The 27957-nt window shown below is 42.8% G+C and overlaps 1 protein-coding gene across 3 annotated transcripts; it reads right to left on the bottom strand.

Moving 5' to 3' along the window:
- Positions 1-1327: 1327 nt before the first annotated feature.
- On the bottom strand, positions 1328-27957 carry STAMBP (STAM binding protein). 3 transcript variants are annotated; one of them, XM_032352483.1, is made up of 10 exons: positions 27868-27957; positions 25737-25954; positions 14915-14990; positions 14541-14636; positions 13063-13429; positions 10541-10665; positions 9522-9659; positions 4059-4171; positions 3387-3486; positions 1328-1994 (listed from the first exon to the last, which is right to left on the bottom strand). In XM_032352483.1, exons 2-10 carry the CDS (start codon positions 25937-25939, stop codon positions 1938-1940), a joined length of 1275 nt encoding a protein of 424 aa, XP_032208374.1. In that variant the 5' UTR covers positions 25940-25954; positions 27868-27957; the 3' UTR covers positions 1328-1937. The 3 variants fall into 3 exon arrangements, 2 of the variants coding, with proteins under 2 accessions (XP_032208374.1, XP_032208373.1); XM_032352482.1 differs by having other exon boundaries at positions 27364-27908; XR_004287854.1 differs by lacking the exons at positions 1328-1994; positions 3387-3486 and adding an exon at positions 6793-6944 and having other exon boundaries at positions 4085-4171; positions 27364-27911.

Here is a 27957-nt window from a genome sequence, read left to right as displayed (position 1 = left end):
ACAAGTATTATTTCATATATATATATATATATATATATATATATATATATATATATATACACATTTTTTTTTTTTTAAATGCTCTCCAGGCATTTGAATGCCAGGGGCAAGAGCATTATGTGGTCATACGCAGAAAATTCTGAACAAAGGCTAAATTTAGGTTTCAGGCCATACAAAGCTATTGCAGGTTTTGGAGCAAGAAGAGAAACATGAGAATGGCTGTAATGTAGGAAACTTCTCTTGACCGTACTGGGCAGAACAGAATGGAGTCAAGAAATACAAAAAAAAAAAAAAAGAAAGAAAGAAAGAAACAGAGAGACCTAGCAAAAGCCTATTATTGCACGAGTTCAAATAAGGGGCAATAAAGCCCTAAAGTAAGCAGTACCCTGAGCATGGAAAGAAAGGATGAATTTCCTAGAAAGTACCAGAATGGGGCAGTTATAGGACTGTTAAGGCAAGGTGGGACAGTCCAGGCTGCCTCTGGGGCCACAGTAGGGAAAGGAAGGCAGTGAGAGGAGAGGCACTCTCTCCCCTCCCCAGACTCCCTTGGTCCCACACTCCCTACACAGGAACTGCAGAAGAAAGAATTTCTGATACCTTGGGAGTTAGGAACCCAAGAGGAGAAGAGGATTATAAACGTGGTTCTTCCAGGGGAAAAGTTCAAGGACACTAACCTGAGTGATAAAGAACATAGTATATTCAAGGACACAAAACTTTAAAATATAAAGCAAAACTTCATACATTTGCATACTTTTTCCCCATAGAATTCTGATATAAAAAGAACTCATTCTTCTCCCATACAAGGTATTTACTCAACTGTCCTCACCTGAGGGGTCACAAACAATACCATTATTTCTAGGCTACCTAAGAACACTAGGCTCATCTCATAGGAAGAGAAATACAGAACCGAGTGCAGCTTCAAACACCTTCCTAGATGTTGCCTGAGTCAGAAAAACACAGTCAACATGACAACATTGGTAGGGATGGGGTGGCAAGGGAATGCAATCACTCAGTTGGAGCGTAACCTGGCACTGCAAATAAAGGCTCCATTGTGGTTAGCTGAAAGCTTTCGGGGCCTAAGGAGGAAGTGAATGGGATGACCCACTTGAGACAACACCAGAAGAACAGAAAGCTTAACAGCCCTGGAAGATGGCAACAGGCAGACAAACGACACTGAGCAGTTAACAGTGAACTAGGGCACACCTTCAATATCAGCCCAGCTCAAATTCCATTTTCCCCTTACCTTTCCCCAAACAATCAGACCTTTTAGTTAGCCTGTTTCCACAATACTTGATCAAACAGATCACTCCACAGCATACACACACAAAATATGTTAATTGTTATTTTATTGTAGAGGAAAAAAATATCCAGACATATTTGTTAAATAACAATACTTCCTGACAAAATCACTCTTCAGGGTTTTTGGGCCTCACCATCTGGTCAGACATAGCGAGCTATCCATCACCCTTGTAATAAGCTTCATTAATGTTGTCATAAACCACAGGAAAACCCAAAGATTTTCTAAATGGCTTCCAAATTTCTGCATAGATGCCCTTAATAATTCCAAAGGTAAACAGCAGACAAATAGGTGGAGAAATTAGGAGCATAGCTTAGAGGAAAAAAATATGTTAACTTGTGAATCTAGAATAAAGGGTATAGATTAAGTGTTCATTATACCATTCTTTCAACTTAATTTTTTAATTGCAGACAGACTGAAAACTTGTCTTATTGGGATCATGCTATTTTTCCACACTTGTAAAAAATACAGCCAATTATTTCTTTTTAAACCAGAAATAGAAAATCAGTTCTCCCCCAGGTGATACTCACTTTTAATTCTGTTTAAAAAGGCTTCCAGAGCTTTCTGGAAAGTTTAAATTAAGGGCCTACAGTACACTGATATGGTTTTATAGTTCTTGGGAAGTGTTCGAGTCAAATTCTCATCGAAGGTCTGTGATGGTCACTGCTCTGTCCACAACAGTCACATGGCTGCAGCTCTACAACAGGGAAAGAGAAAAAAAAGGGAAAGTCCTGGAAAATTCTAAGAAGTCACTTTTTAAACCTTCTTGTTTAACATGCTTATTCTGGCTAGTGGTTTCCAGTCTGGAAGCCAGACTGCTATTTACTTGCGGTTATGATGAGAGCCCCGGGAATCAGTGACTCCCCAATCCCTATCTGTAGCCTCAATCAATGTGAGCCCGAATATCTTCACTTACTTTTCAATTGGATGTATATTCTAGAGTTGTTCATAAAATTTACATTTCTTCGAAAGAACTGATGAATTCATTACGTTTTTTTTGGGTGACTGTGTCAACCAGCTAATACAGTGCACCCACTGTCACGTGGGGAATACTTAGTTTCATCACACAAACGGGGTCTTTATAACTGAAAAACTGAAAATGTGGGCACTGTTTTTGCAGCCACTATTTCAACATCCTGGTACCCATTTATTATATTAAATGTACCCATCCTGGTACATTTATTATATTCCCGGCAGACTGACCTATTTTGGAACAGATCTGTCAGAAAGCTCTTTCTCAAACTCAGCTGAAAACTGTCATTCTGTGAGGACTTAGTTTCAGTTCTGGGAGGCCTATGAAGCACACTTGATACCTTTTCATACAATAATTCTTCTTTCACTGAAAGTCGGTTTTCAGATCCTCCCTGAGGTTTCTCCTCTAAACATCCCTGGTTCCTTTTATGTGACAAGGTTCTGAGTCCCTTTTCCATACTGGTCACTTTTTGGTGAACCCAAAAGAAATAACACTCTATGGCCAGCATGGAGGGAAGCAACCTATCACATTAGATTTGAGGGACAAATTGAAATATACTGATCTTACCAGCAACTGAAACTTTTTATTCATGGACTATAACTTAGGAAAAAAAAAAAAAAAACTTCCTAAGGTCAGAAAAATAAATCCCTATTATTTAAGCAAAATTTCAGAATCAAATATACCTTACCAATCTTAAAGGACTTTTTTCCTTTGAATTTAAATCTCTCACTGAAGTACAGCCTTAGCAACTGGCATTGATGAAGGAAAGAAACTAACATTTAATAAGCCAGCTACTGCACCAGGTACTTTCTTCAGTTAAGCCTCTCACCCTATAAAGTAGGTATTATCATCATTATCATTCCCCTTTCCAGATGAGTAGGCTGAGGCCCAGGAAAATGAAGTCTAATCCAAGATAGTCCTTAAATGGCAGAGCTACGACTCAAATCCATTCCTATCCCACACCGCTTCCCACGTATGTTCTTTTTAGGAAGATTTGCAAAGATAAATGACAAGGTTGATCCTCTGCGTGGGTCAGAAAGGACAATGCACCTCATCAGCTCAGACTGTCCTCCCTGCTTAACGCATAGCCTCAATTTCTTCTATGTAGATACGTACACAGAAGAGAGGTGGATCCTTGCTGTGTGGATGAAATCCTTTCTGGCGACAGGAAGAAATCTCCTCTAGCCCATGGTCAGTTAGTTTAAAGAATCCAGTTCTGCAATTAAAAAAAGCAGGCCCAGAATCAAGCAAAGGTGTTTCCCTAGTCCCAAATACACATGCACATGCACACGCGTGCACACACACACACGGAGTTTGTTTTGAGATAGCTTCAAAAGTGTGCTGGCACATAGGTCTCTTCTCTGCTGAATGAATCAGAGTTAGAGAATGACTCATCACTGCCACCACACTAGTTTGCTTGGAGAACTCATAGTAAATAACAGGATTTAGAATGAAAAAGAAGTTAACTGAGATAATCTGTTTGACTTTGAAATTCTTTAATTTGACACCAGTCTCTTAAAACTCCTATTGCTTCAAGTCAAACACTTTAAATTTCTTATGTCCTTTTCTTAGAAAAGCATCAAAAGTGTTGCTTTGGCTATCTTTTTTAAAACAAGCATAGGAGGTGTATCAGGATATGGTGCTTAGAATGTAACTTTTAAAAACAGCCAATTACGACCACAATCTATATATTTTACAGAGAACAAGGTCTGCCAAATAGAAACGTTTCCTGAGAGGCTTTTCCCCACTATCTCCTTATAATGCCCCAAACCGCATCAATGTACTTACTCCTGGAATTTGGGGGAGCAAACAATGGCTATTGACTCCGGCAACATCATCTGGTAGGAGCAATGAGTGTGTAGGTCAACACTGGAGAGGAAGGCGGTCTGTGTGGGATGAGTCTGAGAGGAGGAAAAAATGTCTGAGATGCCCCTCAGTGAGACAGCCAAGCCTGGCCCATGAAGCAAATAGAGCCAAAGAGCTCTCAGTTGGCCACAATCTCCTTCTCAAGCACAAAGCCACTGGCAATCACGATGGGGCAATGCCTGAAGTTCATTACTTTTTGAGCACTGTAAAGAAGTATAGCTTAACAGAAGTACATGAAGAAACTCATAATTTGAATGGACCATCAAGACTTATTTGGCCCCTCACAAGCTTTCTCTCTGCAATGGAGAGCCATCCATTCTGGAATAGATGGTAGACGCTGTTCAATACTTCAACATGGTAGAAGTCAAGAACTTAACAAACCCCAGGTGGGTGAATGATTCTTCTTCTTGGCGAGGTCAGGCATGAGTGTGCAGCACTATAGGCAAAAATAGCAAATGCTGTCCTATGGCTAAAGAATACCATCTAAGGATGTGAGAAGCCGGGGGCAATCAGGATTTCAGCGGTAGTTAAATCACACAAAAGACCCTTTCTTGTTTGGGAAGAGGACTAAGATATTGAAATTTGAGGGTAATCTATTACCCTCGAAATGTACATTCAATTGATCTCATTTGTTTTCAACCATTTAATGTTTTACTGAGCACACTGTTAGTACACAAAGGAACAGTCACATAATGCCTTATGCTCGTCTTAGAGGAGTATGAGTACAGATAACAAGAATGGAAAAAGAAAGCCCCAACAGGACTCAAAAAGACTACCAACCTTCACTGACAGAAGGGCTAGAACATACGTGTACTTGATCAGTGTTCTCAAACCTGCTGTGTATGAAATGAAGCTCCCGAGGAGCCTGTCAAAAGCATTGGCTCCTGTGCCCACCCCTAGAAATATCCAACCGGAGACTTTTTTTTTTTTTTTTTTTTTTTTTTAAAGCTCATTCAGGGGCACCTGGGTGGCTCAATCAGTTAAACATCTGACTCTTGATTTTGGCTCAGGGTTGTGGGATTGAGCCCCACATTGGGCTCCATGCTGGATGTGGAAACTGCTTGGGATTCTCTCTCTTCCCCTCTGCCCCTCTCCTCATCTATAAATAAATAGATAGACAGATAGATAGATAGTTAGAAAGTTGATCCAATGATTCTTATGTGCAGCCTCATCTAAGAAGCACCCCTCCACACAAAGCTGTGGCCAGCTTACTGCAGAAGAGGTCTGCAGGCCAGGAACAAGTCAGCTGAGTGCTACAGCAAATCCACACACAGGTCCTCTTGGGGCAGGTATGAACTTTGGTGACCACAAAGGAAAAATAGTGTCTACCTAATTATGAGATCCTACAGGACAAATGGCCTGTACCAACACCTTTCATCCCACAGTTAGAACAAGGAATTTTAACTGGGACAAATGAGGCCTATACAAGCTGATCTAGGCCTCTGACCTAAAGTTGGGTTAGCTGGAAAGACAATATAGAGGCACACAGCAGGAGCTCAATAAATAATTGTTAACCTAAATCAAAAAACCTTGTCTTGAGCCTCTATTCCCTTCTATTGTGCTTTCTCTTTCTCCTTCCCTTCACAATTGAATTTCTTGAAAACACAGTTGTGTCCGTCATGCTGGAGACAGAGGAAGGCATTTTTATGAAGAGAAAACAATAAACCAAAGGAGCAGAAATGAACAAGGAGATTCAATGCTGGGGGCAGCTTCCGCGCCTGGATGGGAGGGAGTAGCCACAGGACAGTGATGCGAGCTAAGGCAGGGCTGAGGCAAGCTGAGGGATGGCCGTGAATCCTGGGCAGGAGGGTCACCCTGTAGCTGGTGATCAATACATGATCATACACACTTTTGGACCAGGGGACCTGGTTTACAGCTGGCAAAATATAGAAGGAAGAACTGATCTTCTCCATAATCCTCTTGCCAAGTTTAGGATGTGGGCAAATCTCTGCTTTTTTCTGCTTTTAATCCCCAGTTGGGAAGGAATGGTACAGAAAGATCACTGGGGAAAAAAGCTGAAATACTGTCAACTTCAGCTCTAAATTTGTTCCTAGCTGGACCTTCAGCTACAATTTAGAAATCCTTTTATTCATTTGGGGCTGAGTTCTACCTGCAGTCTAAACAGTAATTACCCAAACATTCCCCCATCTCCTCCAGTTCCTAAAACCACCTGTCTCCTCTGGCCAGGCAGAGCATCTAGATGGCAACCCTGCTGAATCAAATGAATTCTATCAACCCCTCCAAACAGAACCTCCAAAATCTCTCTGTCGCTTTCTTTCTTCAATTCTGTCTGAGTGTTTTCTCCCCCATAAGAAGATGAGCCCCCCTCTTGTACTTTTGATTGAATACATTCCTACCACCACATTACCTCGTCTCTGTCCCTCTACATCTCCTCTCTTGGCTCCACGATGCTCCACTGAGCGCCACTGGCTCACTGGGCATACAAACACATTCACACAACTACACATAAGAATGTAGATAAGCCTTAAAAATGTTAAGCAAAAGAAGCCAGACACTGAAGAATACATATCATGATCCTATTTATATAAAGTTGAAAGTCAGGCCAAACTAAACTGCCAAGGTCAGGGATATACAAATAGGTAGTAAAACTGTTAAGAAAGCAAAGGATTTCCAGAAAAGGTGGGAGAGAGGTTACCTGTGTCAGAGGGCAAGTGTGACAGGGCAAGACCATGGAGCGGGAGCATGCCTCTCACAATGTTCTAATTCTTCACATGGGTCATGCATGTACGTAGATATTTGCTTCATGATTCACTGAAGTGTACCTTTATCTTCATGTCCTTTCTTACGCTTTGCCAATATAAAGGTTTCAAAAAAAACCAAAATCAAACCAAAACACAAGTTCAAGCTTTTCACACTAAACCATAAATCAAGCAAATACTCTCTCAACCTGGCTATTCCTTAAATCACCATCCCATTTTCTTCCCTTTTCCCTGTGAACTAAACTCCTTCCAAAAATAGTGTACATTTCACCATCAGCACAACCTCAATCCCCATTACTTCTTCAAATTCTATAGCATTCCTCCTCCTCTGCCTTCGGTGCCTTAACACACTGCCTGCCCTCTCCCTGCTCTTCCATCTCTCTGCTTCACAACCAACTATTATTCCCTATACTTCCCTGGGGGGCCTGCCCCCAACCTACTGGTGAATCTCTTCTTGCTCTCCAATCACCTCCAGTTCCAAGGCCTCCCAGGTCAGCTCTGTGCAGAGGTCTCCCAAATCTACTTCCTACCCTGACCTTGCTCCCAAATCCCAGCCACATTTCCAACTGCCTGCTAATTACCTCCACCGACAGAAAGCCTCACACATACTTTAAATTCAACATGCTCAAAACTGAACCCACAATTTATCCCACTTCTCAAGTAAGTTATCCTCCTGGAGCCCCTGTTTCTGATAATCACTGCCACCCCCATGAGTCAGGCCTGCTCTCTAAGTCACCACTGGCTTTTACTCATCCTCCTCTTGCTCATTACCCACATCCTCTGAAATCCTACATTCAACTCCTTCCCAAATGCAATGTCATCACCCTAGCTCTCATCAGTAGATTCTATCATCCCTTGAAACCTCTTATATGATCTCCCTGCCTTGACCTACTTTAAAACAGCTTTTATTTTAGATATTCTAAAGAATGGTTTTGAGCATAGCCTTGCTCTATTAAAAAACCTTTAAAAACTCTACACTCACTACATAAGAACTATTTTTTAAAAGATTTTATTTATTTATTTATTTATCAGAGAATGAGAGAGAGAGAGAGAGAACATAAGCATGCAGAGGCAGAGAGAGAAGCAGGCTTTCCTCTGAGCAAGGAGCCCAATGTGGGACTTCATTCCAGGACCCTGGGATCATGACCTAAGCCAAAGGCAGCGGCTTAACTAATTGAGCCACCCAGGCATCCCAAAAGAAGAACTATTTTGCCTATCTGCCCAGGACCCCCCAGAACATTGCTCCAATGCATCACATTAAAGCTTATCGACCAATTTCCTGATATGAACCATGAACCCCAACAAACCAGACCTCTCAATGTCTCAGGAACATAGTCTGCTTATTCCAGTGCTACCCCCTGCACATGGAATTCTCCCTCAGCCTATCTTGTCAAAATTCTGGGAAATCAAGCCAGGTGCAATCCTCCCCTCCGAATTCCATAGTGCTGTTTGCACTTCTGGAAGCACTTGGCACCTTCTGCCACATGTGAAGAGTGATTACTTGTCTCTTTGTCTAGTCTCCTTTATGAGACTAAAGCCCTGTCTTAATCAAATTTGTATCCTCCGGCAGATAAGAAACAAGTTTTCTGCCACTCACATACTATATAATAGGGGGTACCCAAAAGAAGGCAAATATGTAGGTCATGGAATGCAGACAGGAGGGGCACATAGGACGGCCTCTTGGGTCAGTATTTCCCAAGTCTAACATACAAGTATGTGTAATCTCCCTAAATCCAGAAATGAGTAGACTCATTTGTAAGTAAGCCTATCACAAAACATGAAAAGTAGCTTGGTCTGTGGAGTGAGGAATTGAAAAGGAATAGGAAAAAAAAAGTAGAAATGACCTCTAGGAATGGAATTACATTTTACCTAAATATCACCTCTAGGGATGGAATTACATTTTACTTAAATATCACCAGACTACTCACAATAAGCAAACCCTTGAAAATCTGCCATAGTGGTGACCCAACTGGTTTACATAAATATATATGCTGTTTTAACAAAGACCAAATGCAAACATCTGAATTATCTTCCTTGGCTCATTAAAATAGTTTGATTTATATACCTTTCAGGAACATCATTTGTGTGAAGTAGGCATATACTCTAGGCCAGCATCTTACCACCATTCATACTCACAGGGAAACTGGGACTTTACAGGAAATAAGTTCATTTTGATTAAATTAAAAAAATTTAAATTAAATTAAATTTTTAAAAATTAAAAAAAATTTTAATTTAAAAAGAAAATTTTGGGGGGGGGCGCCTGGGTGGCTCAGTGGGTTAAAGCCTCTGCCTTCGTCTCAGGTCATGATCCCAGGGTTCTGGGATCTAGCCCCGCATCGGGCTCTCTGCTCAGCAGAGAGCCTGCTTCCTTTCCTCTCTCTGCCTGCTTGTGATCTCTGCCTGTCAAATAAATAAAATCTTTAAAAAAAAAATTTTTTTTTTAATTAAAAAAATTAAAAAGCCCTAAGTAGTTCCCAGAAATCAGTACCGGAGTAGAAGCAGCCAAGTATGCGAGGGAAGTCGAGTGTGCCTCCGGAGGAGGGAAAAACAGTCACCTAAATAATCTGGCCATAGTTCACTTTGCTCAAAGAAAGAAAGAAGCAGCATGTTTATAACTTGGGGAGGGAGGAGGAGCCTGGCCCTCGGAGAGCTCGGGATTGCTTACATGGATCCAGCCCAGTGTGATGAGACCCTGCTGATCCTGTATGAGGAAGAGCTCTTCTTCGTTCTCGGTGTGGCAATAATCAGACCCGGCACTTTGCTTGGGGATGAGAACATGAGTAATGGTAAACTCATTCCTCATCTGTCAAAGGAGAAAACAGTTTGTCACCACTCCCTGGCACTTAAGCAACCCCCCACTGTCAAAGTAGTTTCAAGGTAAACATCTGTACAACAAAGGCCCTTCTTAAGCAGGCATGAGGACTGGTGCTCCCTGAGTTCCTCACTCAGTGGTTTCCAACCTTGGCTGCTCATGTGCACTGCAGGGGGCGCTCCACAAAGCCACAGGCACCCACAGCCCAGTGGGAATTTCCAGGGGGGTGTCAAATGGGTCTACTTGTGGGTCCCAAGAAGCTCTGGGATAATACCATTTCTCTTCCGTTGCTTGAGTCTAAGGTAGTTTCCCTCTTACTGGTTCTCTTAACCCTTCTCATTCTCTAAGGCTCAGTTTCAGTCTATTCCATTTCACTCATTTCTGCATTCAGCAGTTAGCAATGGGTTCTTCAAGTGCCTTTATTCAATGACATTTCCTTCCTCTGAATCCCTAGCGCTCCACCACATATACCATTCAGTGTGTTATTCATCTTTGGGTATATCTCCCATCTCTTCAAAATGCTTGGGTACGTTCTATGGACACATGCTATGTGCCTTACATGTTGGATATTCCCAGGCCTACCATAAAGCAGGTATGCAAAAACTGACATACAGGTAATGCTGGCTCTTCCTACCAAGTTTAGAATTTTGTATTTCTTACTACTAGCATGAAAATAATCTGTTCAAGGGACCATGAAAATCAATAAAATGCAAGGTCATCACACTCAAGGTAACACTGCATTACGCTATCCCCGGTTCCTTCTGCAGAGGGACTGTCGCAAACAGTAACTGACCCTGGATATCTTCTCTGAGAGTCACAGGAGGCCAAGGGGGAAGGTACAGTCTCAGCTCAGGAAAGCGTTTGGTTTTTACCAGTTTTCCACAGAGAATTCCACATGTCTCTACTCCTCGGGCTGTGTTGGCACTGGCTAACTGGAGGAACTGCGGGCAGAGCCTCTCGGGCACCGCCACATGGCGCAGTCCGTCGATTGTAGGAGCTGTCGTGGAGAAAGGAGAGAAGTCTGAGACCAGGGGGAGAGCCTTCCCAAGCAGACCCCAGAGCTGGCAGTCCTGCGAGAGCAATGCCAAATCACTGGGGTTCCCCAAACTGTGGACAGTGAGTGGGGATCTCATCCTGATGGATGAGGAGGAGGGTTGTGGCCACAGAAACTGCAAGTGCATTACTTTAAAAAAAAGAGGCTTGAACAATTCAAGTTAAGACAAAGGTAAACTACTCCTCAAACAAGTTCCTGCATTATTTAGAAATTCTCAGTTACAACCTAATATAAAGGATTTAAAAAAAAAATCTCATTCAACTGAGTTTTTATTTTTATTTTAAATCTCTCTTTTACCTCACATAAGAATATTGGAAAGTAGGACTTTCAAAGAAATATACCAGATATATTCTTCTAGGTAATGGAAAACACTTTGGGTAACAAATTCTGAATTTATTCATTTAGAAGAACGTTAAAATGCCAAAACAAAACAACAACAACAAAAACCCCCAACTGGTCCTCAAAAGAGGCATGAATGCACAGAGCAGCTCAAAAGCCTGGTTCAGAATGCCAAGAATGGGCCCAGTCGCTGGACACCAGGGAGAAGCCCTGTGAGAGACCACAGGCTCAAGTTAGGATGTGTCTTTCATAGTCACATTTTCATTGAAAAGAAAAAAGAGGGGCGCCTGGGTGGCTCAGTGGATTAAGCCGCTGCCTTCGGCTCAGGTCACGATCCCAGTGTCCTGGGATCGAGCCCCGCATCGGGCTCTCTGCTCAGCAGGGAGCCTGCTTCCTCCTCTCTCTCTCTGCCTACTTGTGATCTCTCTCTCTCTGTCAAATAAAATAAATAAAATCTTTAAAAAAAAAAAAAAAAAAAAAAAAAAAAAAAAAAAAAAAAAAAAAGAAAAGAAAAAAGAAAAGGGATGTTCTGTTTCTGCACATGTAACAGCAAGCTCCAAACTGCTGGGGAGGTAACAGACAGGGGAGCAGGCAGTCACATGGCGGTGGGACAGCAGCATGTGAAGATTCTGAAGGAAATGTCGGCACAGTCCTTTCCTTGCAACTACACAACCACTGCCTGAGTGCACACTAGTGCGCTCACTGTGCTCAGCTCACAGGGAACACAAGTACGAGTAAGATTCAAGCCCCAACCAGGAAAAAGTTAAAATCTAGTTATTGGCAAATGACTACATAATCAGGGAAATGATCTCAACTGCATTATAGAAACTAGAGATTTGAGAGTCTTAAGGAGAACAGAGTCAGTTTAAATGAAGGGAAGGAGATCTGGCAAAACTTTAAGAAAAGCAAGGAAGGCAGAGATAGAGAAAGGAGATTTTAGGTTCAGGGCGAATGTTAACAAACCTCCTTGGATAAAATAGTCCAGGGGCGGCGCACCTGGGTGGCTCAGTGGGTTAAAGCCTCTGCCTTCTGCTCGGGTCATGATCCCAGGGTCCTGGGATCAAGCCCCACATCGGGCTCTCTGCTCTGCAGGGAGCCTGCTTCCTCTTCTCTATCTCTCTGTGCCTGCCTCTGTGCCTACTTGTGATCTCTGTCTGTCAAATAAATAAATAAAATCTTAAAAAAAAAAAAAAAAGTCCAGGGGCTGCTCTGGGAAGCCCAATTTGACCAGAGCACAGAATATGGATGAAGGAAGAGCAGTGGGAGACAAGCCTGCCAAGTCCATGGGGAGAAATCCTAAAGGCCAGGATTCGGAGTCTGGAACCCCTTGTCTACTCTTACGCTGTCCTTGTAAGTGGATCTTCTGCAAAGCTGACTTCCTTAACTACTACTTGAAAGTTCTTTCCCAAAATGATCTGTTCTACTAACCGAGGTATATGCACCATTTTGCTGCTACTGTTACTGTCTCAGACAGTCTCTCAGTGGTGAGAGGAGGAAAGACTGCCGACAGTTTTTATGGCTAGCCCGAATCATCACCGACTACGTATAATATTGACCTTGACCAAGCTCCTTAAGGAATGGGATCATTTTTAAGGCAAGTGCAACTCTGTAGCCCATTTTTATTTTTTAAAAGTCAATTGTTAAATTATAAAGTGAAACTATAAATTTCAGATTCCCCTTCCAGAGGGCCAACAGTGTTTTCTAATTCACTGAACATTTTGAATCTCTGTAAAATCCTTAAAGTGAAGGGTCTGACTTTCAAGGATATTATGAGCTCTTCAGAAAAGTGACCTGCTCCAGGTAAATTATATGGCTGAAGCAACAGCCACCTGCACATGACAGCCAGTGTCACAGGACCCAGCATGGCTATACACCAAAGGGGCTTCTGTGACCAGGGTCTAATGAGTGGGATCATGGAGGTGATCTTGGGCTGAAACCCACAGAATGACACTCTGCTTGGGGGCCAATGAGATGGAAGAGGCCAAGAGCAAGTGGACTCACTACTTTCTGAGTTGCTCAGTGCTCCTGGTTTCAAGGACCTGTCCACCACGGGTGGCTTGGCAGGCCTCACAGTCGTATTACAGTCTGTAGACTGTGCAGATGCCACAGGTGCCGGGGGGAACACATCTGGGGAGGGCTTCTCCAAGTCCGGCACCAGGGGGCCGCCTAGGCCAGGGTCCACCTTCCCAAACTCCTGCACGATCTTGAGTCGCTCCTTTTCCAGCTCCTGGTTCCGGATCATCTCCTCAAAGGCATGGAACTGCTCTTGCTCCAACTGCTGCTGCTTCTGCTGGGCCACCCTCTGCCGCTCCTTCTCCAGCTCCTGCTGGATGGCCACGCTCCGTGCGAGCTCTTCTGCTTCCCTCTTCTGCAACGAAGGAAGAGGAGTCAGGCTTACACATGACATTCAGGTGACTTCACACCTCAGGAGGACAAGGCTTTGCAGCACAGTGATTTCCTAAAATGTGCACCTGCTCCGGCGCGATTTCCCAACACAGACCTCACGCTTCCCTCGGAAGTTCCACACTGCAGAATGTCACTGCTTCTGTCTAGCTGGCCACTGCAGACTGACTCTGCAAGGACAGTGAAGGTCCTGATCCCCTCACTCTCCTTCCTCAATGGCTCTTTACTAATGTATTTTCTTCTTTACTGAAATCTTGCAACTTAACGTCTATCCCTCATAATCTGTATCTAACACAGTTTTATTCTGACTGTGCTGTGCATACATTCTTTATCCCAAGCAAGGCTGCAAAAGAGAACCAAATCCAAACTTCACCCTGTTGTATTGGGGGTCTTTATGAATTTTAACCCAAAAGGAAGCCTCCAAAATTTTTCTGCTGATCAGTTCAATACAGAGTGACATTTTAAAATAAGAAATATCAAGTAATAATCTCCTTCAACAAGGTTTTCACTCACTCAGTCCCTTACAAATAGATGCCTCATAGCTGTTTACCGCCCTGCTAATTTGCAGCATCCGAGTTCAGAGAAGGGCTCAGCAGAGCACTACAAAATAATATGGAAGGGATCCCAATCCACAGGAAATATTCACATCTGACACAGACCACACACGTGCCTTGGGAGTTTCTCCATGTGTCCTAACTCACTCTTCTTAACAAGAATCATTTGAAAACAGATTGAAGAGCAATCAGTTATTATAAACAGGTATAACCAAATGTGAATCAACACCCCAAAATTTGCTGATCTAAAAACCTGTCCTTAGGTTCTCACTCTAGATATAGCAAACAAAATTTCCTATTCCTCAAGTTACCCTGTAAGACAAGCAGGTTAAAACTATGTTAGAATTCTCAGCCTAAACACTTGTGTTCCACTCTTTTGAGTTTCTGGTCTTTGCTGAAAAAGTAAAATATGACAATAAAATCACAGGATCTGCTACAATATCATATTGCAATGACAGGGCACAGCCTAAGAAACCACAATAATTTCTTTACTTTTTTTTTTTTTTGCTGTTATATACTTACCTTTTCTTCATTATATTCTATATATTCTTTTGTATATCTTTTTAATAGCTCTTCCTTCAGCTCTTCTGCCTTGGGAAATGCAATTTCCTTCAACTTCTGAGACACAAAAACAGAAAACAGAAAATTAGAATAATTCCCAGCTAATTAAGTACAGAAGTAAAAAGACTTAAGTCAGCTTGGCAATGGCAACAATGTTTCCCAAAACAATGTAAAATACCCTCTACTGTACCATACCTACTACTTCATAACCGATCTGGCCTTATCTCCCATTGCAGGATTTTAAGCTCAGATGTAGACAACATTACTTTTACCTTGAAATTAGTCTGTGCTGCTTTGAAGCTTTTAGATGGGCAACAGTGAAAGTGAAGACCCACCTTTACTGTGTCTTTCTTTTCAGGAATGACAGCCGATTTGTAATCTCGATGCTTTGGGAGTTTCTCAATAAAGAGCCTAAAGGAATGGATCAGAATCATTATCATGCAAAGAAAATGTCCAAATGTCCAACAGACTCTGAAGCAAAGCAACTCCCATGTCCTGCAGCCACCACAAGACAGCTTTCCAGACATGGAGGAAGGGGTCACACAAACCCAGTGACCATGTTCCCCACCCACCTTCAACCTGTGTTTCTCTCCTCCCCTGAATCTGGGGTGCAGGAAGCACCAGACTCCCACAACTAAAAAGATGAGGGGGGTAAGTTTTAAAATAAAAATTTACCTCTAAAGAGATTCTTTTCTTATTATGACCATGACAGGCTTCCAAAGGAAAGGGCCTCGGTTACAAATTCTTCTCCAAATAAGTCTGGCAACCAAGGGCAGGAGGCTGAGAAAATCCATGTTTTAGACTACTCTAGCCCTGTGACCTTAAATTTGGCTTCTTTTTCTTTGGGATTCATGTGCCTTCAAAGCAGAATATTCCTTGCATCATATTAAGCACTGAGATCCTTAGACAGTTCATGTGTTATACGTGTGTAATATGTGCATGTTATGTGTGTGATGTGCATTACGGTCCTGATGAAAAGTTCTTAGAGAAACTAAGTGCTAGATTTTCTCTTCCAGTTTTATCCATAGCTGTAAAGCTCAGTGGGAAAAATAAACTGAATCAATTCACAGATCTCTAATGTTTATGATGTGGGAACAGTGGGAAGAGTGAAAACAAACAGAAGTTCAGTGACTTGTCACAGTCCAAAGTGGCAGATTCAGCAGGCCAGTTCGAGAGTCTACACTTCTAACCACTATATCACTCTGCCTCTACATGGCTCCAGAATGCCCAGAACTGTTGGAGGGGTACTGAACAAAGATGTCTTTTAATAGGATTAAGGTGTAATGAATTCAAACTGATACCCAAAACAAATCAGTTGAGGGGAGCTTACCCACAGCTCTAAAATACCACACTGTAGTTGGGACTAAATGATTCTTTTCCACTTTCTGCCCATGGGTAGGAGTAAACGGAGGAGGAAGCCTCAGTAAGGGGAAGGAAGTCGACCTCCACCAAAGCAAACTCTTTTGAAAAGAGCCTCCTCCCTTGGTTCTATATTAGGCACATAAAATTTTCATTTCAATCCAGTTTGACAAGACCCTTCAGGCAGGGATGAATTCTAAAATCAAAATGATTCTAAAACTCTCCCCTTTGGGTTCACAGAGAAAGATATAAAACAATTTACTTGAAGTCTATATTTAAAATACAGATTCTGGGCGCCTGGGTGGCTCAGTGGTTAAGCCGCTGCCTTCGGCTCAGGTCATGATCTCAGGGTCCTGGGATCGAGTCCCGCATGGGGCTCTCTGCTCGGCAGGGAGCCTGCTTCCTCCTCTCTCTCTCTCTGCCTGCCTCTCTGCCTACTTGTGATTTCTCTCTGTCAAATAAATAAATAAAATCTTTAAAAAAATAAAAAAAATAAAAAAATAAAATACAAATTCATTTGGGGGCGCCTGGGTGGCTCAGTGGGTTAAGCCTCTACCTTCGGCTCAGGTCATGATCTCAGGGTCCTGGGATCGAGTCCCGCATCGGGCTCTCTGCTCAGCAGGGAGCCTGCTTCCTCCTCTCGCTCTCTCTGCTTGCCTCTCTGCCTACTTGTGATCTCTGTTTGTCAAATAAATAAATAAAATCTTAAAAAAAAAACAACAGATTCATTTGTTCACCCATCAAGCCCTGAAGAAGGTATTAGGATAAATAAGGCTAGTTCTTATGTTCAAGACACCTATCTATAATTCAGTAACACCCTCTTGGCTCTGCAAGACCAAGGTACCTGTTCCTAACTTTAGCAGGCTGAATGTGCTTTGTATGGAAGCCTGAATCAGCCCAGATAGCACCATGTAACATGACCATCACACTTAACATGCACTTGTGCTCCCAACCTGAAAAATTGAGAAGTGAGGCCAGAGGTTCCTGTGTCTTGTGCTTCTCTGCAAGTCCCTCTAAAGCCAGCATAGTGCCTGTATGAAGAGGCACTCAATAAATATCTGAGCAATAAAATGGTCTTAAAACCTTCAGATGAGGTGAATAAAGAAAGAAACCCGAAGTATACAAAAGTGCATTTGGTATGCCACCTGGTATGTAAGAAAGGGGGACAATTCTCTATGTGTTTGTACATATATTTTAAGTACACAGTAATACAGGAAATCAAGGAAAGTAGAGGGCAGGGGAAAGAGAGTAGATGGGACAAGAGTGGGAGGGAGACCTCTCACCACACACCTCTATTATTTTGATGTTGAACCATGCAGTGGAATCTAGTTTATAAGGTAAAACTTCTAGACAGGTACATGAATACCTTCCTCTTGTTCCAGCAACCATAGTCAATTCTCTGAATGGGGACCATATGGGCAGAAGGGTCTCTTGAAACCAGAACAGGCAACCTAGCCCATTGTCTGTACAGGAGGCAAGTGCTCAGCGGGGAGGGAGCAGGCTCTGGAGCCATGCTGCCTGGGCTCAAATCCTGGCTCAGCCACGACTAGCTGTGTGAACTCCGCCAAGTTACTCAGTCTCACTACCCTTCAGTTTCTAGATATATACTCTATATACGGAGACAAACTAGCACTACCTGATAAGGTTGCTGGGACGCTTAAAGAGATTTTTTTTAAAAGTGCTTAATGAGCACTGGGTGTTATATAAGACTGATGACTCACTGACCTCTACCTCTGAAACTAATAATACATTATATGTTAACAAACAAAGAAAGAAAGAAAGAAGAAAAAGAAAAAATAAGTGCTGAGCACAGTGCCTAGCACATAGCCAACATCTGCTATGACGGCTATGTAAGTTATATGACTGTTTTTACTAATAAATAAACAAAAAGTGTGAATAAGAACCAATGAAGATGTTAACACCAGGGCTAGAAGTGTTGTAGGCACAGAATATCTGTGGCCCAGAGGTATACTGTTCTCTAGGGTTAGATCTTGTTGCAGCTTAGAGAGGGGAAACATACCAAAGCAAAGATGTATTGGCAAGAACACAAGCAAAACAACCAGTTGGGACAATGGGGATAAAAAGAGATACACAGAAAAGGAAATACAAAAGGTAAACATACAAAAGGGTATTCAACTTTACTTACAATGAAAGAAATTCAAATTAAGACAAGGTACCATTTCCATATATCAGATTGGCAAAGGTTTAAAGGTTGATTATAACCAATGTAGACAGGATGAAAGGAAATGGGTGTCCTTACACACTTTAAACAGGACTGTAATTTAATAATACATTGTATTACCACGGGACTGTAATTTTCCTGGGGGTGGGGAGAGACAACTATTCACATTTAAAAATCTGCATATCCTTTAAACTCACAAATATACCTCTAGGAATTTATCCTACACAACAGTACTAAAATATACATAAGACTATTCAATATAGCATTGGTCATAAAAGTAGGGAAAACTAAAAAATTAAATGTCCATCAATAAGGGATTATTTAATAAATTACATTGCACCCAAATGTGAAGAACAACATAATCATTCACTCATTCATTCAACATATTTACTGAGCATCTACTATGGGATTTGGCAGTGAACAAAGTCATAAATCCCACCTCATAGGGTGTGTGTTATGGGGTGGACAGATAAACAATAGAAGAAAAAATATATTGATAATCAGTGCTAGAAGTCATTAATAGGGAAGGAAAACAGGAAGTGACAGGAGAGGGAGTGGGATTTTATACAGGGCAGCTAAGGAAAGCATCACTGAGAAGACAGCATTTAATTAAGCCAGGAAGAGTCGAAGCCATGAAGAGATCTGGAGCAAGACTATTCCAGGCAGAAATGAGATGGCATGAAATGAGATCAGTATGACTTGATATAGAAAGATATGACTGTTAAGAAAGCAAGTTGTAGGGCGCCTGGGTAGTTCAGTCGGTTAGGTGACTGCCTATGGCTCAGGTCACAATCCCAGGGGTCTGGGATCAAGTTCCGTATCAGGCTCCCTGCTCTGTGGGGAGCCTACTTCTCCCTCTCCCTCTGCCTGCCACTTCCCCTGGACTGTGCTCTGTCTCTGTCAAATTTAAATAAATAAAATCTTAAAAAAGAAAGAAAGAAAGAAAGAAAAGTTGTAGAACAGAATATACTGTATGAGCTTATTCACATTTTAAGAAACAAGAATAAACACATGAGCCCAAGTGCTTGCACGGACAAACATTTCCCTCTACACACAAGAAATTAACAGTGGTCATCGCTGGTGGATTCTTTTCACTTTAGTATTTCCCTGGCTGGGTGGTTTGAAAAAATAATTGTTTTGATCATGAATATTAATTTTCTATACAAGAAACTATTTCAGAGAGTCCAGCAGAAACTCTGTAACATGGAGGGACGAAGGACTCTCCTCTCCTCTCTCCCAATCTTAGAAATTGATCAGCAAAGTGAGCATGATCATAGACTCTAGTCTGTAAGCCCCGATCCCAGAAGAAAACATTTTCGATACAGGGGACAGACCATTTTCAGCAAGCAAGTCTGTGCTATAGGAGGCTCACACAGGAGACAAGAATTGCCTAAGTTCTGTGTAACTCCCTTCTATGTAGCCTAGTCAATGACCATAAAAAGCTGTGAAAGAATTCACCGCCTGGATTATTGTCTGTGCTCATCATGAAAATATGTACTGATTTAATATGCTGAAGATCCTGTTATACTGGGGTCTGCAAAAGGCAAAGCATTCCTACAGGAGGGAAAACCTCTGAGAGGGAAATGTAATTCAGATCATTCAGATGCCTGAAGTGTCCCAGGGAAAAGAACAAACATGCCTTTTAAAACCCGGAATTAAAGTACCCACAAAAGGTCTAGAACAACGACTTGCAATAGTGGGGGAGGCAGAGGAGTGGTGAGGGAGATGTCCACTCCCCTCCCTCCTCTCTCCGCAGTTGTAATAACTGCCGAAGTGAGCCACTGTTACTGACAAGAATATACCAAGAAAAATGAAGTGGAAAACAGACTGAGAATATTAAGCCAGAACTTTTTTGCAACTCCTACGGCTTGTCAGTTCACAAAATCAGAATCAGGGTCTTAAAGATACCGGCGAGAAAAATGAAAGTAGCTACATTTATTGCTTCAGGTCAAGCCAATCCAACAAAGTCCCAAATCAAACTCCAAATCTATCAAGGCAAGTAAATGAGCTGCTTCATCCCACCCCCTTCTCACTGAGCTCTCCTCCTGGCCCATTTTGTGGTATTAAATGGTCCCATCAGTGGGAACCATATACAAGGACAGATTCCCCATAGTGATCTTGCTGTCAACATGGATATTCGTGTCACTCAAAGTAACCACAGGTCACAGAACAAAATCGATTTAAGTATCTGTGTACTCTTAATCCTACGCCCACTTGCCTAGCCAAGAGCTTACTGCTACAGTTAAGCTCTTTCTTTCTGTGCTGTACCATCGGCTTCCCCTTCTCCACAGGTTCCTTTCCATCAGCAAAGAAACATGCTCCAGAATCTCCCATCTTAAAATACCACACATTCATGTGCTACTTGTCCCTCTTCAGTTACTCTCTTTACTCTCTGTCCAAACTCCTCCAAAGAGTTATCTATGCCAGGGCCTGGCAGAGTACAACTAGTAGGTCAAGTCTGGCTTGCCATCTGTATCTGAAAATGAAGTTTCGTTGGAACACAGCCACACCCATTCGTTCATGTGTTATCACACTACAGAGCTTGTGACAGAGATCAAATGGCTGCAATGCCAGAAACATTTACTCTCTGGCCCTTTATAGAAAACATGTGCCGACCTCTGGGCTATACTCATGGTCTCTGCTTTCCTAGCGTCCATTCACCTTTCATCCCACCCCGATCCAATGTCTTCTTAGTCCTTTCAGTGAAACCTGTTTACTAAGATCACCAATGACATCACGACACCAACCCCAACACCTGACCCACCCCATTTGACCCATTCTGACGCAGCTGGCCACTCTCCTTCAAATACCGGCCTCCTTTGGCTCCCATGACACCATTCTCTCCTGGATTTCCTCCTGCCTCTCAAACCTCCCTTCAAGTCCCGTCTGCTGGTTCTCTCTACCTAACCAACCTCGAGGCTCTTCCCATTCTATAGTCTTATTATCAAGGTTTCTTGATCTTTGAATGTGTCATGAATCCTCCTAGAACCTGATGAAGCCTATGGACTCCTTCTCAGAATAATTTTTTAAAGATATAATATAAAACATGAAGGATTAGAAAGCAATTCTACTGAAATACAGTTTTCCAAAATATAGTAATTGTATTGTGTGCTTCTTTACTGGTATTTTGTTAATACATTAAAAATCAGCATCTACTTGTGGCTTTAATAACTGTACTGTAATTCAGAAGTAAAGGTAAGTGTAAATGCTATTTTTGGATATCAACATCAATCATAATGTGCTACAAAATATCGACTCTGGGGTGCCTGGGTGGCTCAGTGGGTTAAAGCCTCTGCCTTCGGCTCAGGTCATGATTCCCAGGGTCCTGGAATTGAGCCCTGCATGGGGCTCTGCTCAGCAGGGAGCCTGCTTTCCCCTCTCTCTTGCAGCCTGCCTCTCTGCCTACTTGTGATCTCTGTCTGTTAAATAAATAAATAAAATCTTTAAGAAAAAAAAAATCGATTTCTCCCGGTGGTGACAGCATTACAAATATTATTAATACTACTGTGCAAAATGGAAGGAAATGCTAAATTTCAGTGAGAGGTTAGTAAACAAGAAAAGTTGTTCCCAAATGAATTCATGGAGAATAAATTCTATCGATGAATCCCTGTGGGGTTCCTGGATCTCTGATTAAGACCTATCTGCCAGAAGATCTCAAGGCTTCAGAACCACTCATACGCCGAGGACTTCTGAGTCTGTATCTCCAACCCAGACCTCTCCTCAATTCAGACTGGTACATCCAACTTCCTGCTGGATATCTCAGAGGCATCTTAAACTTAACACCTTAACATGTCAAAGAAGCCAGGCCTGAACTCTTGAATCTCCTCCCCTTTGAATCTCTTCCCTTGAATCTCAACCCACCTTTTTTCTTTCTTTCTTTTTTTTTTTTTTTTAAGATTTTATTTATTTATTTGAGAGAGAATGAGAGAGAGAGAGAGCATGAGAGCGGGGAGGTCAGAGGAGAAGCAGACTCCCCACCAAGCAGGGAGCCCGATGCAGGACTTGATCCCAGGACTCCAGGATCATGACCTGAGCCGAAAGCAGTTGCTTAACCAACTGAGCCACCCAGGTTCCCTCTCAGCCCCTTTTCTATACCATTCTCCCCATCTCAGTAAATGCGCCCATACATCCTAAAGTTACTCAGGGCAGAAACCTGAGGTCAGGGGTGCCTGGGCGGCTCAGTCCTTAAGCGTCTGCCTTCAGCTCAGGTTATGATCCCAGGGTCATAGGATCAAGCCCCGAGTTGGGATCCCTGCTCAGTGGGAAGCCTGCTTCTCCATCTCCCGCTCCCCATTTGGGTTCCCTCTCTCACTGTCTCTGTCAAATAAATAAAATCTTTAAAAAAAGAAACCTGAGGTCAACCTTGACACCATCCTTCCCAAACTATCAGTCAGTCCCATTGACTCTACCTCCAAAATGCCCAATCCACTTGCTTCATGCCATTGCCATCAGTCTCTTCCTTGAATTGCCATGAGAGTTTCCTAACTCATCTCCCTGCCTTCTCTTAACACACCTTCCACCATTTACCACATAGTAGCCCAATTTATATTTTTTGGAATATAAGTAAAATTAAGTCATAACCTCACTTAAAACTCTGCCATGGCTTCTAATGCTGTCGAGATAAAATGCAAACCTCTATGGCCTGCGTGATGTGGCCCCACTTGCCTCTCCAACCTCATCCCTTCTCCCTCCTCCCTTGCTACACTCCAAACACAATGATGTTCCTTCATTCCTCAGAACACACAAAGGTATTTCCTACTTAAGAGCTCTGAACACACAGTAACACCTGTTTCAAACACTCTGCTCCATGCTCTTAGAAAGACCAACTCCGTGGCATCCTTTAAGTTTTAGTTTAAATTTTACCTGCTCAGACAGACCTTACCCTATTTGATACCCTTGGTTAATCTCTGTCCAGCACTCTCTTTGTCGCTTTCCTAGCATTTGCCTTACTCTGACATTTCTTTGCTTACCTGTTTATTGTCTTCTCCCATAACTACAAAGATACACCATGAAGGGCAGGGGCCACTTACTTCCTCTGCATCCAGGACTTAGAGCAGTGTCAAGTGGACAGCAGATGAACATAATACATATTTGTCAAATGAATATGGTCCTTGACCTCAAAGCACTTGCTATGAGAGGCTACAGGACCCAGAAGGTTCTCCAGAAAATACTGGAGAGAGTGATTCCATGATTCTATTTAACTTTCTCAACCATGATTTTTTGAAGAATTGTGCCCTGTGGCCTCATTCTGGGAAAACTCTCTACCAGATTACTGGAAATATACAAGAATATTATTTCTACCAGCAGTAGAAGAAAGGGACAGTAGTGAAAGAAACTTCTCAGGAAAATAAGTTTTGTGCCTACTACGTCAAGGAATAAAAAACTCGTAATAGCAAAGAGAGACAAAAATGTAATTTAATTCTATGTAACTTTATCAACACTGAGGTCACATAACAGGGCATGATGGCGTGGATGGCCTGCATGATCTCTGAGGAGACAGGGACTACTTCTAAATTGAAAAAATAAAGAGACAACAGCAGTCCCTTTTTCTACCAAAGGGACTCTACAATCAGAGTATGAATTCCGGGAAGTCCACTTGTAGGCTACTTTTCTTCAGAGCACCGGTTCTCAACTGGGCCATCAGAGACCATCAGGTAACATCTAGAGACATTTCTGGTTGTCACAACTCAGGGAGGGGATAAGGGGTGCTATTGGCATCTAGTGGACAGAGACCAGGGGTGCTACCCAACACTCCACAATGCACAGACAGTACCTATAACAAAGAACTATTCTGCCCCAGATGTCAACGGTACCAAGCTTGACAAACCCTACTGCCGAGCAGTATGTGATCAAAAACTGAAAAGGGTGCCTGGGTGGCTCAGTGGGTTGGGCCGCTGCCTTCGGCTTGGGTCATGGTCTCAAGATCCTGGGATCGAGTCCCTCATCGGGCTCTCTGCTCGGCGGGGGGCCTGCTTCCCTTCCTCTCTCTCTGCCTGCTTCTATGCCTACTTGTAATCTCTGTCAAATAAATAAATAAAATCTTAAAAAAAAAAAACTGAATGTGATACAACTGAAATGCATTTATTATTTCAGGGAGGACATGTAAGAAACTAATAAGAGGAATTCCCTCTGGGGAAGGGCACTGAGAGTTTGGGGAAAAGGGAGGGTTAGGGAGACTTACTTTTTAAATATATATACCCTTTTGTGCCTTCTGAATTTGCACCTTGTATACATGTTATCTATTCAAAAAAGAATAAAAAATAACCAAAAGATAGTCAATGTGGCTTAAACTATGGTCTCAACTCTAGCTTCAACTCACAGAACATTATCAAAAACAAACTAAAAACAAGACCAATGTCATAGATGAATCCTAATTAAAGAGTTAAAAAATCTAGGGGTGCCTGAGTGGTTCAGTTGGTTGAGCATCCAACTCTAAATCTCAGCTCAGGTCTTGATCTCAGCATCCTGAGTTCAAGCCCCATGTGGAGCCTACTTAAAAAAAAAAAAAAAAAAAAAAGTTAGATCTGAGCCTTCTCACTCTGAAGTGTGGAACAAAGCATATCACGAAACTCAGAGCCTACTTCCTCACATATAGAATGGGAAGACAATGAGCTCTACCCCATGTACCTAGAACTATGAACATCACATGAAACAATGCAGGGGAGGGGCACCTGGGTGGCTCAGTTAGTTAAGCGACTGCCTTCAGCTCAGGTCATGATCCCAGAGTTCTGGGATCGAGTCCCACATCAGGCTCCCAGCTCCATGGGGAGTCTGCTTCTCCCTCTGACCTCTCCTCTCATGCTCTCTCACTCTGTCTCTCTCTCGAATAAAAAAAAAAAAAATTTAAAAAAACCCAACAATGCAGGGGAAACACTCTATGAACTGTAAGAGTCATACAAACACATTACAGTCATTATTTTTCTAAAGGTCCTGGTATCATGAAAGAACAAGGCTAAATGAGACCCTTTAACTTTATTCCCTTCCTAAATTACACATCATTTCATCATTACTGGGGTTTTACAAGTTGTTCCCTGTTAATTGCACTGCCATCTTCTATTTATGCTGCCTACCTAAGATGCTAAGTAACTCAAGGGAAAGGTCTCATGATGAGCCACACAAACTGTAGGTGGTCAATACCTATTTGATGATTTGCATGATCATAATAAAGGTTAAGAAGAAAAACATTTTTTCCTGAATCACTCAGTTTGTGACAAAAGCAGCAGAGATGACAAATTTTGGCTCTGCTAAACCTCAACAGTAATCCTATGATTAGCTGCCTTAATAAAGAGAGCATAGGAAAAACATTCATCAATACAAAACGTGTAGTTTAACCATCCTTTCTCTTGCCTAACAGCTGGGCCACGTGGGCACAGGCCAAAAAGCTAGGTCTCTTACTCATGAAATCACTGAGTCATGAAAATAACACTTTCAGTACTCATAACTTTGAATGTCAAGGACAGTCAGTATGTAGGAGCTGCCTGCAAAGAATGATTAATGCTAATGATGTTGTAAAGTTCTCTAGTTTTAGCAATTCCGAGCAGAATAAATGAGCACAAGAGCAGAATGAGTGAGGCATCAGTCACCAGAAAAGAAAAAGGAAACTGGAGGTGTCTTACGTGATATACTTGTTATAGAGGATGAAGGCGTGTTCAATGTTGCCTTCCTCAGAGTAAATGGATGCCATTCGGATAATCTCGACTCCAGAGCGGAAGTACCGTCGGGGTGGAATGTCTTCATTTATCTCCACTGCGCTACCCATCTGGGAGAGGGCCCTCACCCGGTCTTCGGGTGGAAGGCTCACATCTCCATGGTCAGACATCAGGACCAAGAAGTTCTGAGACAGAAAAAACAGGTGGCATCAGCACCATGGTCCCCATCACCCCAACACAACCTAGCACACAGCATGGTTAGCCCACAAACTTCTACCTTACAGAGAAATTAAGAGAAAAATACCATATGCTTGTGGCTTGTATCAGATAAAGTCTCTTTCCCACAAGAAGGCTGAGACCCTCGAGGAAGTGCCTATCACAATGATAAAAGCATTGGCCGACTTAAAACCCCACAAAACCTGTGCCATGATTAGGTGGTACAGGGAGTAAAACTATAATGGGGATTTGGTTCTACCCTTTAATCATTCCCTATCATGAGGTGGCCCTGCTCTCAGCACCATAAAAAGATGGATGGTATCTTATATTTTTTGCGCTACTTCTCCCACCAGCTACCCACTTTCATCTATCCCAGTACTTGGCATAGTATACTCAAAGAACTTTCAAGATGATTGTTAACTGATTTCAAGTTTGGTCATTTTCATTTAATGAGTAATGACACTTTCCCATGGTGTACTTTTTCATCTCTAAGCACATGGTGAGGGGAACTAGTCTGGGAATGAATGCAGAACAATTCTAGTTCTGCTCACTAAATCCCTCTTTCAGTCAATCCACAACATCATTCATCATGTCATCATGGTAATGAATTTAGACCTGAAAAACAACTTACTCAAATCTATCCTCAAAGACTAAGCACTCTCCAAATAACAAAAGGGCACAAAGGTAACTCGGTACTCAAAAATAAATAAGTAGGTAAATAAATAAATAAATAAAACAGACCCACAAAAAGCAGGGAGTTTTCCCTCCCTGTGCTTCGAACTGCAGTAATTCTACAATCTTTCTAGATCTCATTCTATTGCTACAATCAGATTCCAACTCCCAATTGGTATGACTCTACATCATTTTCAAAAATAATCTGGGTACTTGATACACACTGAATTACAGCCCACCCTAGCCAGCATGCTCTAGAATATACGACTAGAGTAGAACCCATTTTGGAATTCAAGGCCCTCTCACAAGTGGTCCCACTTTCTTTTCAGTCTTAAACCTTACTCCTTCCCATCAGAGATCTTTCCCTTCACTCAGGATTCTAATCTGCCCAGAAATCCTCAAATGTGTTTCATTTGTCTACCCACTGTTTTCCTGTTCTCCCCTCCAAGCCCTCCCTCAAAGAGGCTTTTCTTGGTCAATTCCACCTCTAGGTCACACTTCCCCCAAGCTTCCTCTCTAAACACCCTCACAAGTAGTACAAAAGCTGTGCAGACTACCAGGGATGCAAAGGCCTTCCATCTCCCCCAAAGCCGTTTTAGAGGCTCAGAAAGCCGCTCAGCAAATCTAAAACCTCCCCAGGCTGCCTAATTAGTAAACTCGATCCAGAGCCCATTAAAGCTAACTGAAGCTTGTTGCGCCTCAGTACCTCTGGGGAGATGATCTGTAAGGTCGAGAATGGAACCCCCTCCCAAGGCCAGCGAGCGGTACTAGAGGGCTGAGCAACACTCCAGAGGAGATGCGGCATCCGCAAAAAAAGGAGAAGGTGGCATAAAGGACTGAGGAGGAAAGACGAGGTCAAAGGAAGTTGCAGGAACGAGCCGAGGGGGCGTATTCAGTGGAGAGGGACCTCCTGACACCTGCTTGAGATCCCCTCCTTCAAGGCCCTTACGCCCAAGTTGCCAACCCAGGGCAAAATTATCCAAGGTTCTCGGGTCTTCAGAGCGCGGCAGGAGGAGACGCGCGGGGACGCACGGGGACGCGCGGGGCCTGGCGGAGGCCGGTGCCGTCAGTGGCCTCGCGCGCGGCGGGCCGGGCAGAGGGCGCGGGGACGACAAGGCCGCAGGCCCCACACTCACGGCGGCCACTCCCCTTCAGAGTCCGACTACGCTCCGGGGCTCAGCCCCACCACATTTCCCGGACCCTTCCCCACCTGTCCCCGCGGACGACACTCGGAGCTTCCGGAAACGTCACATCCGGCGCGCGCCCCGCCCCTCCCGCTGGTCTACCCATTGCACTCTCA

This window comes from Mustela erminea, chromosome 7 (genome assembly GCF_009829155.1).
Source record: "Mustela erminea isolate mMusErm1 chromosome 7, mMusErm1.Pri, whole genome shotgun sequence".
Lineage (NCBI taxonomy): Eukaryota > Metazoa > Chordata > Mammalia > Carnivora > Mustelidae > Mustela > Mustela erminea.
Note: the sequence above shows the minus strand (reverse complement) of the source record. Positions and strands in the feature narration are given on the sequence as shown.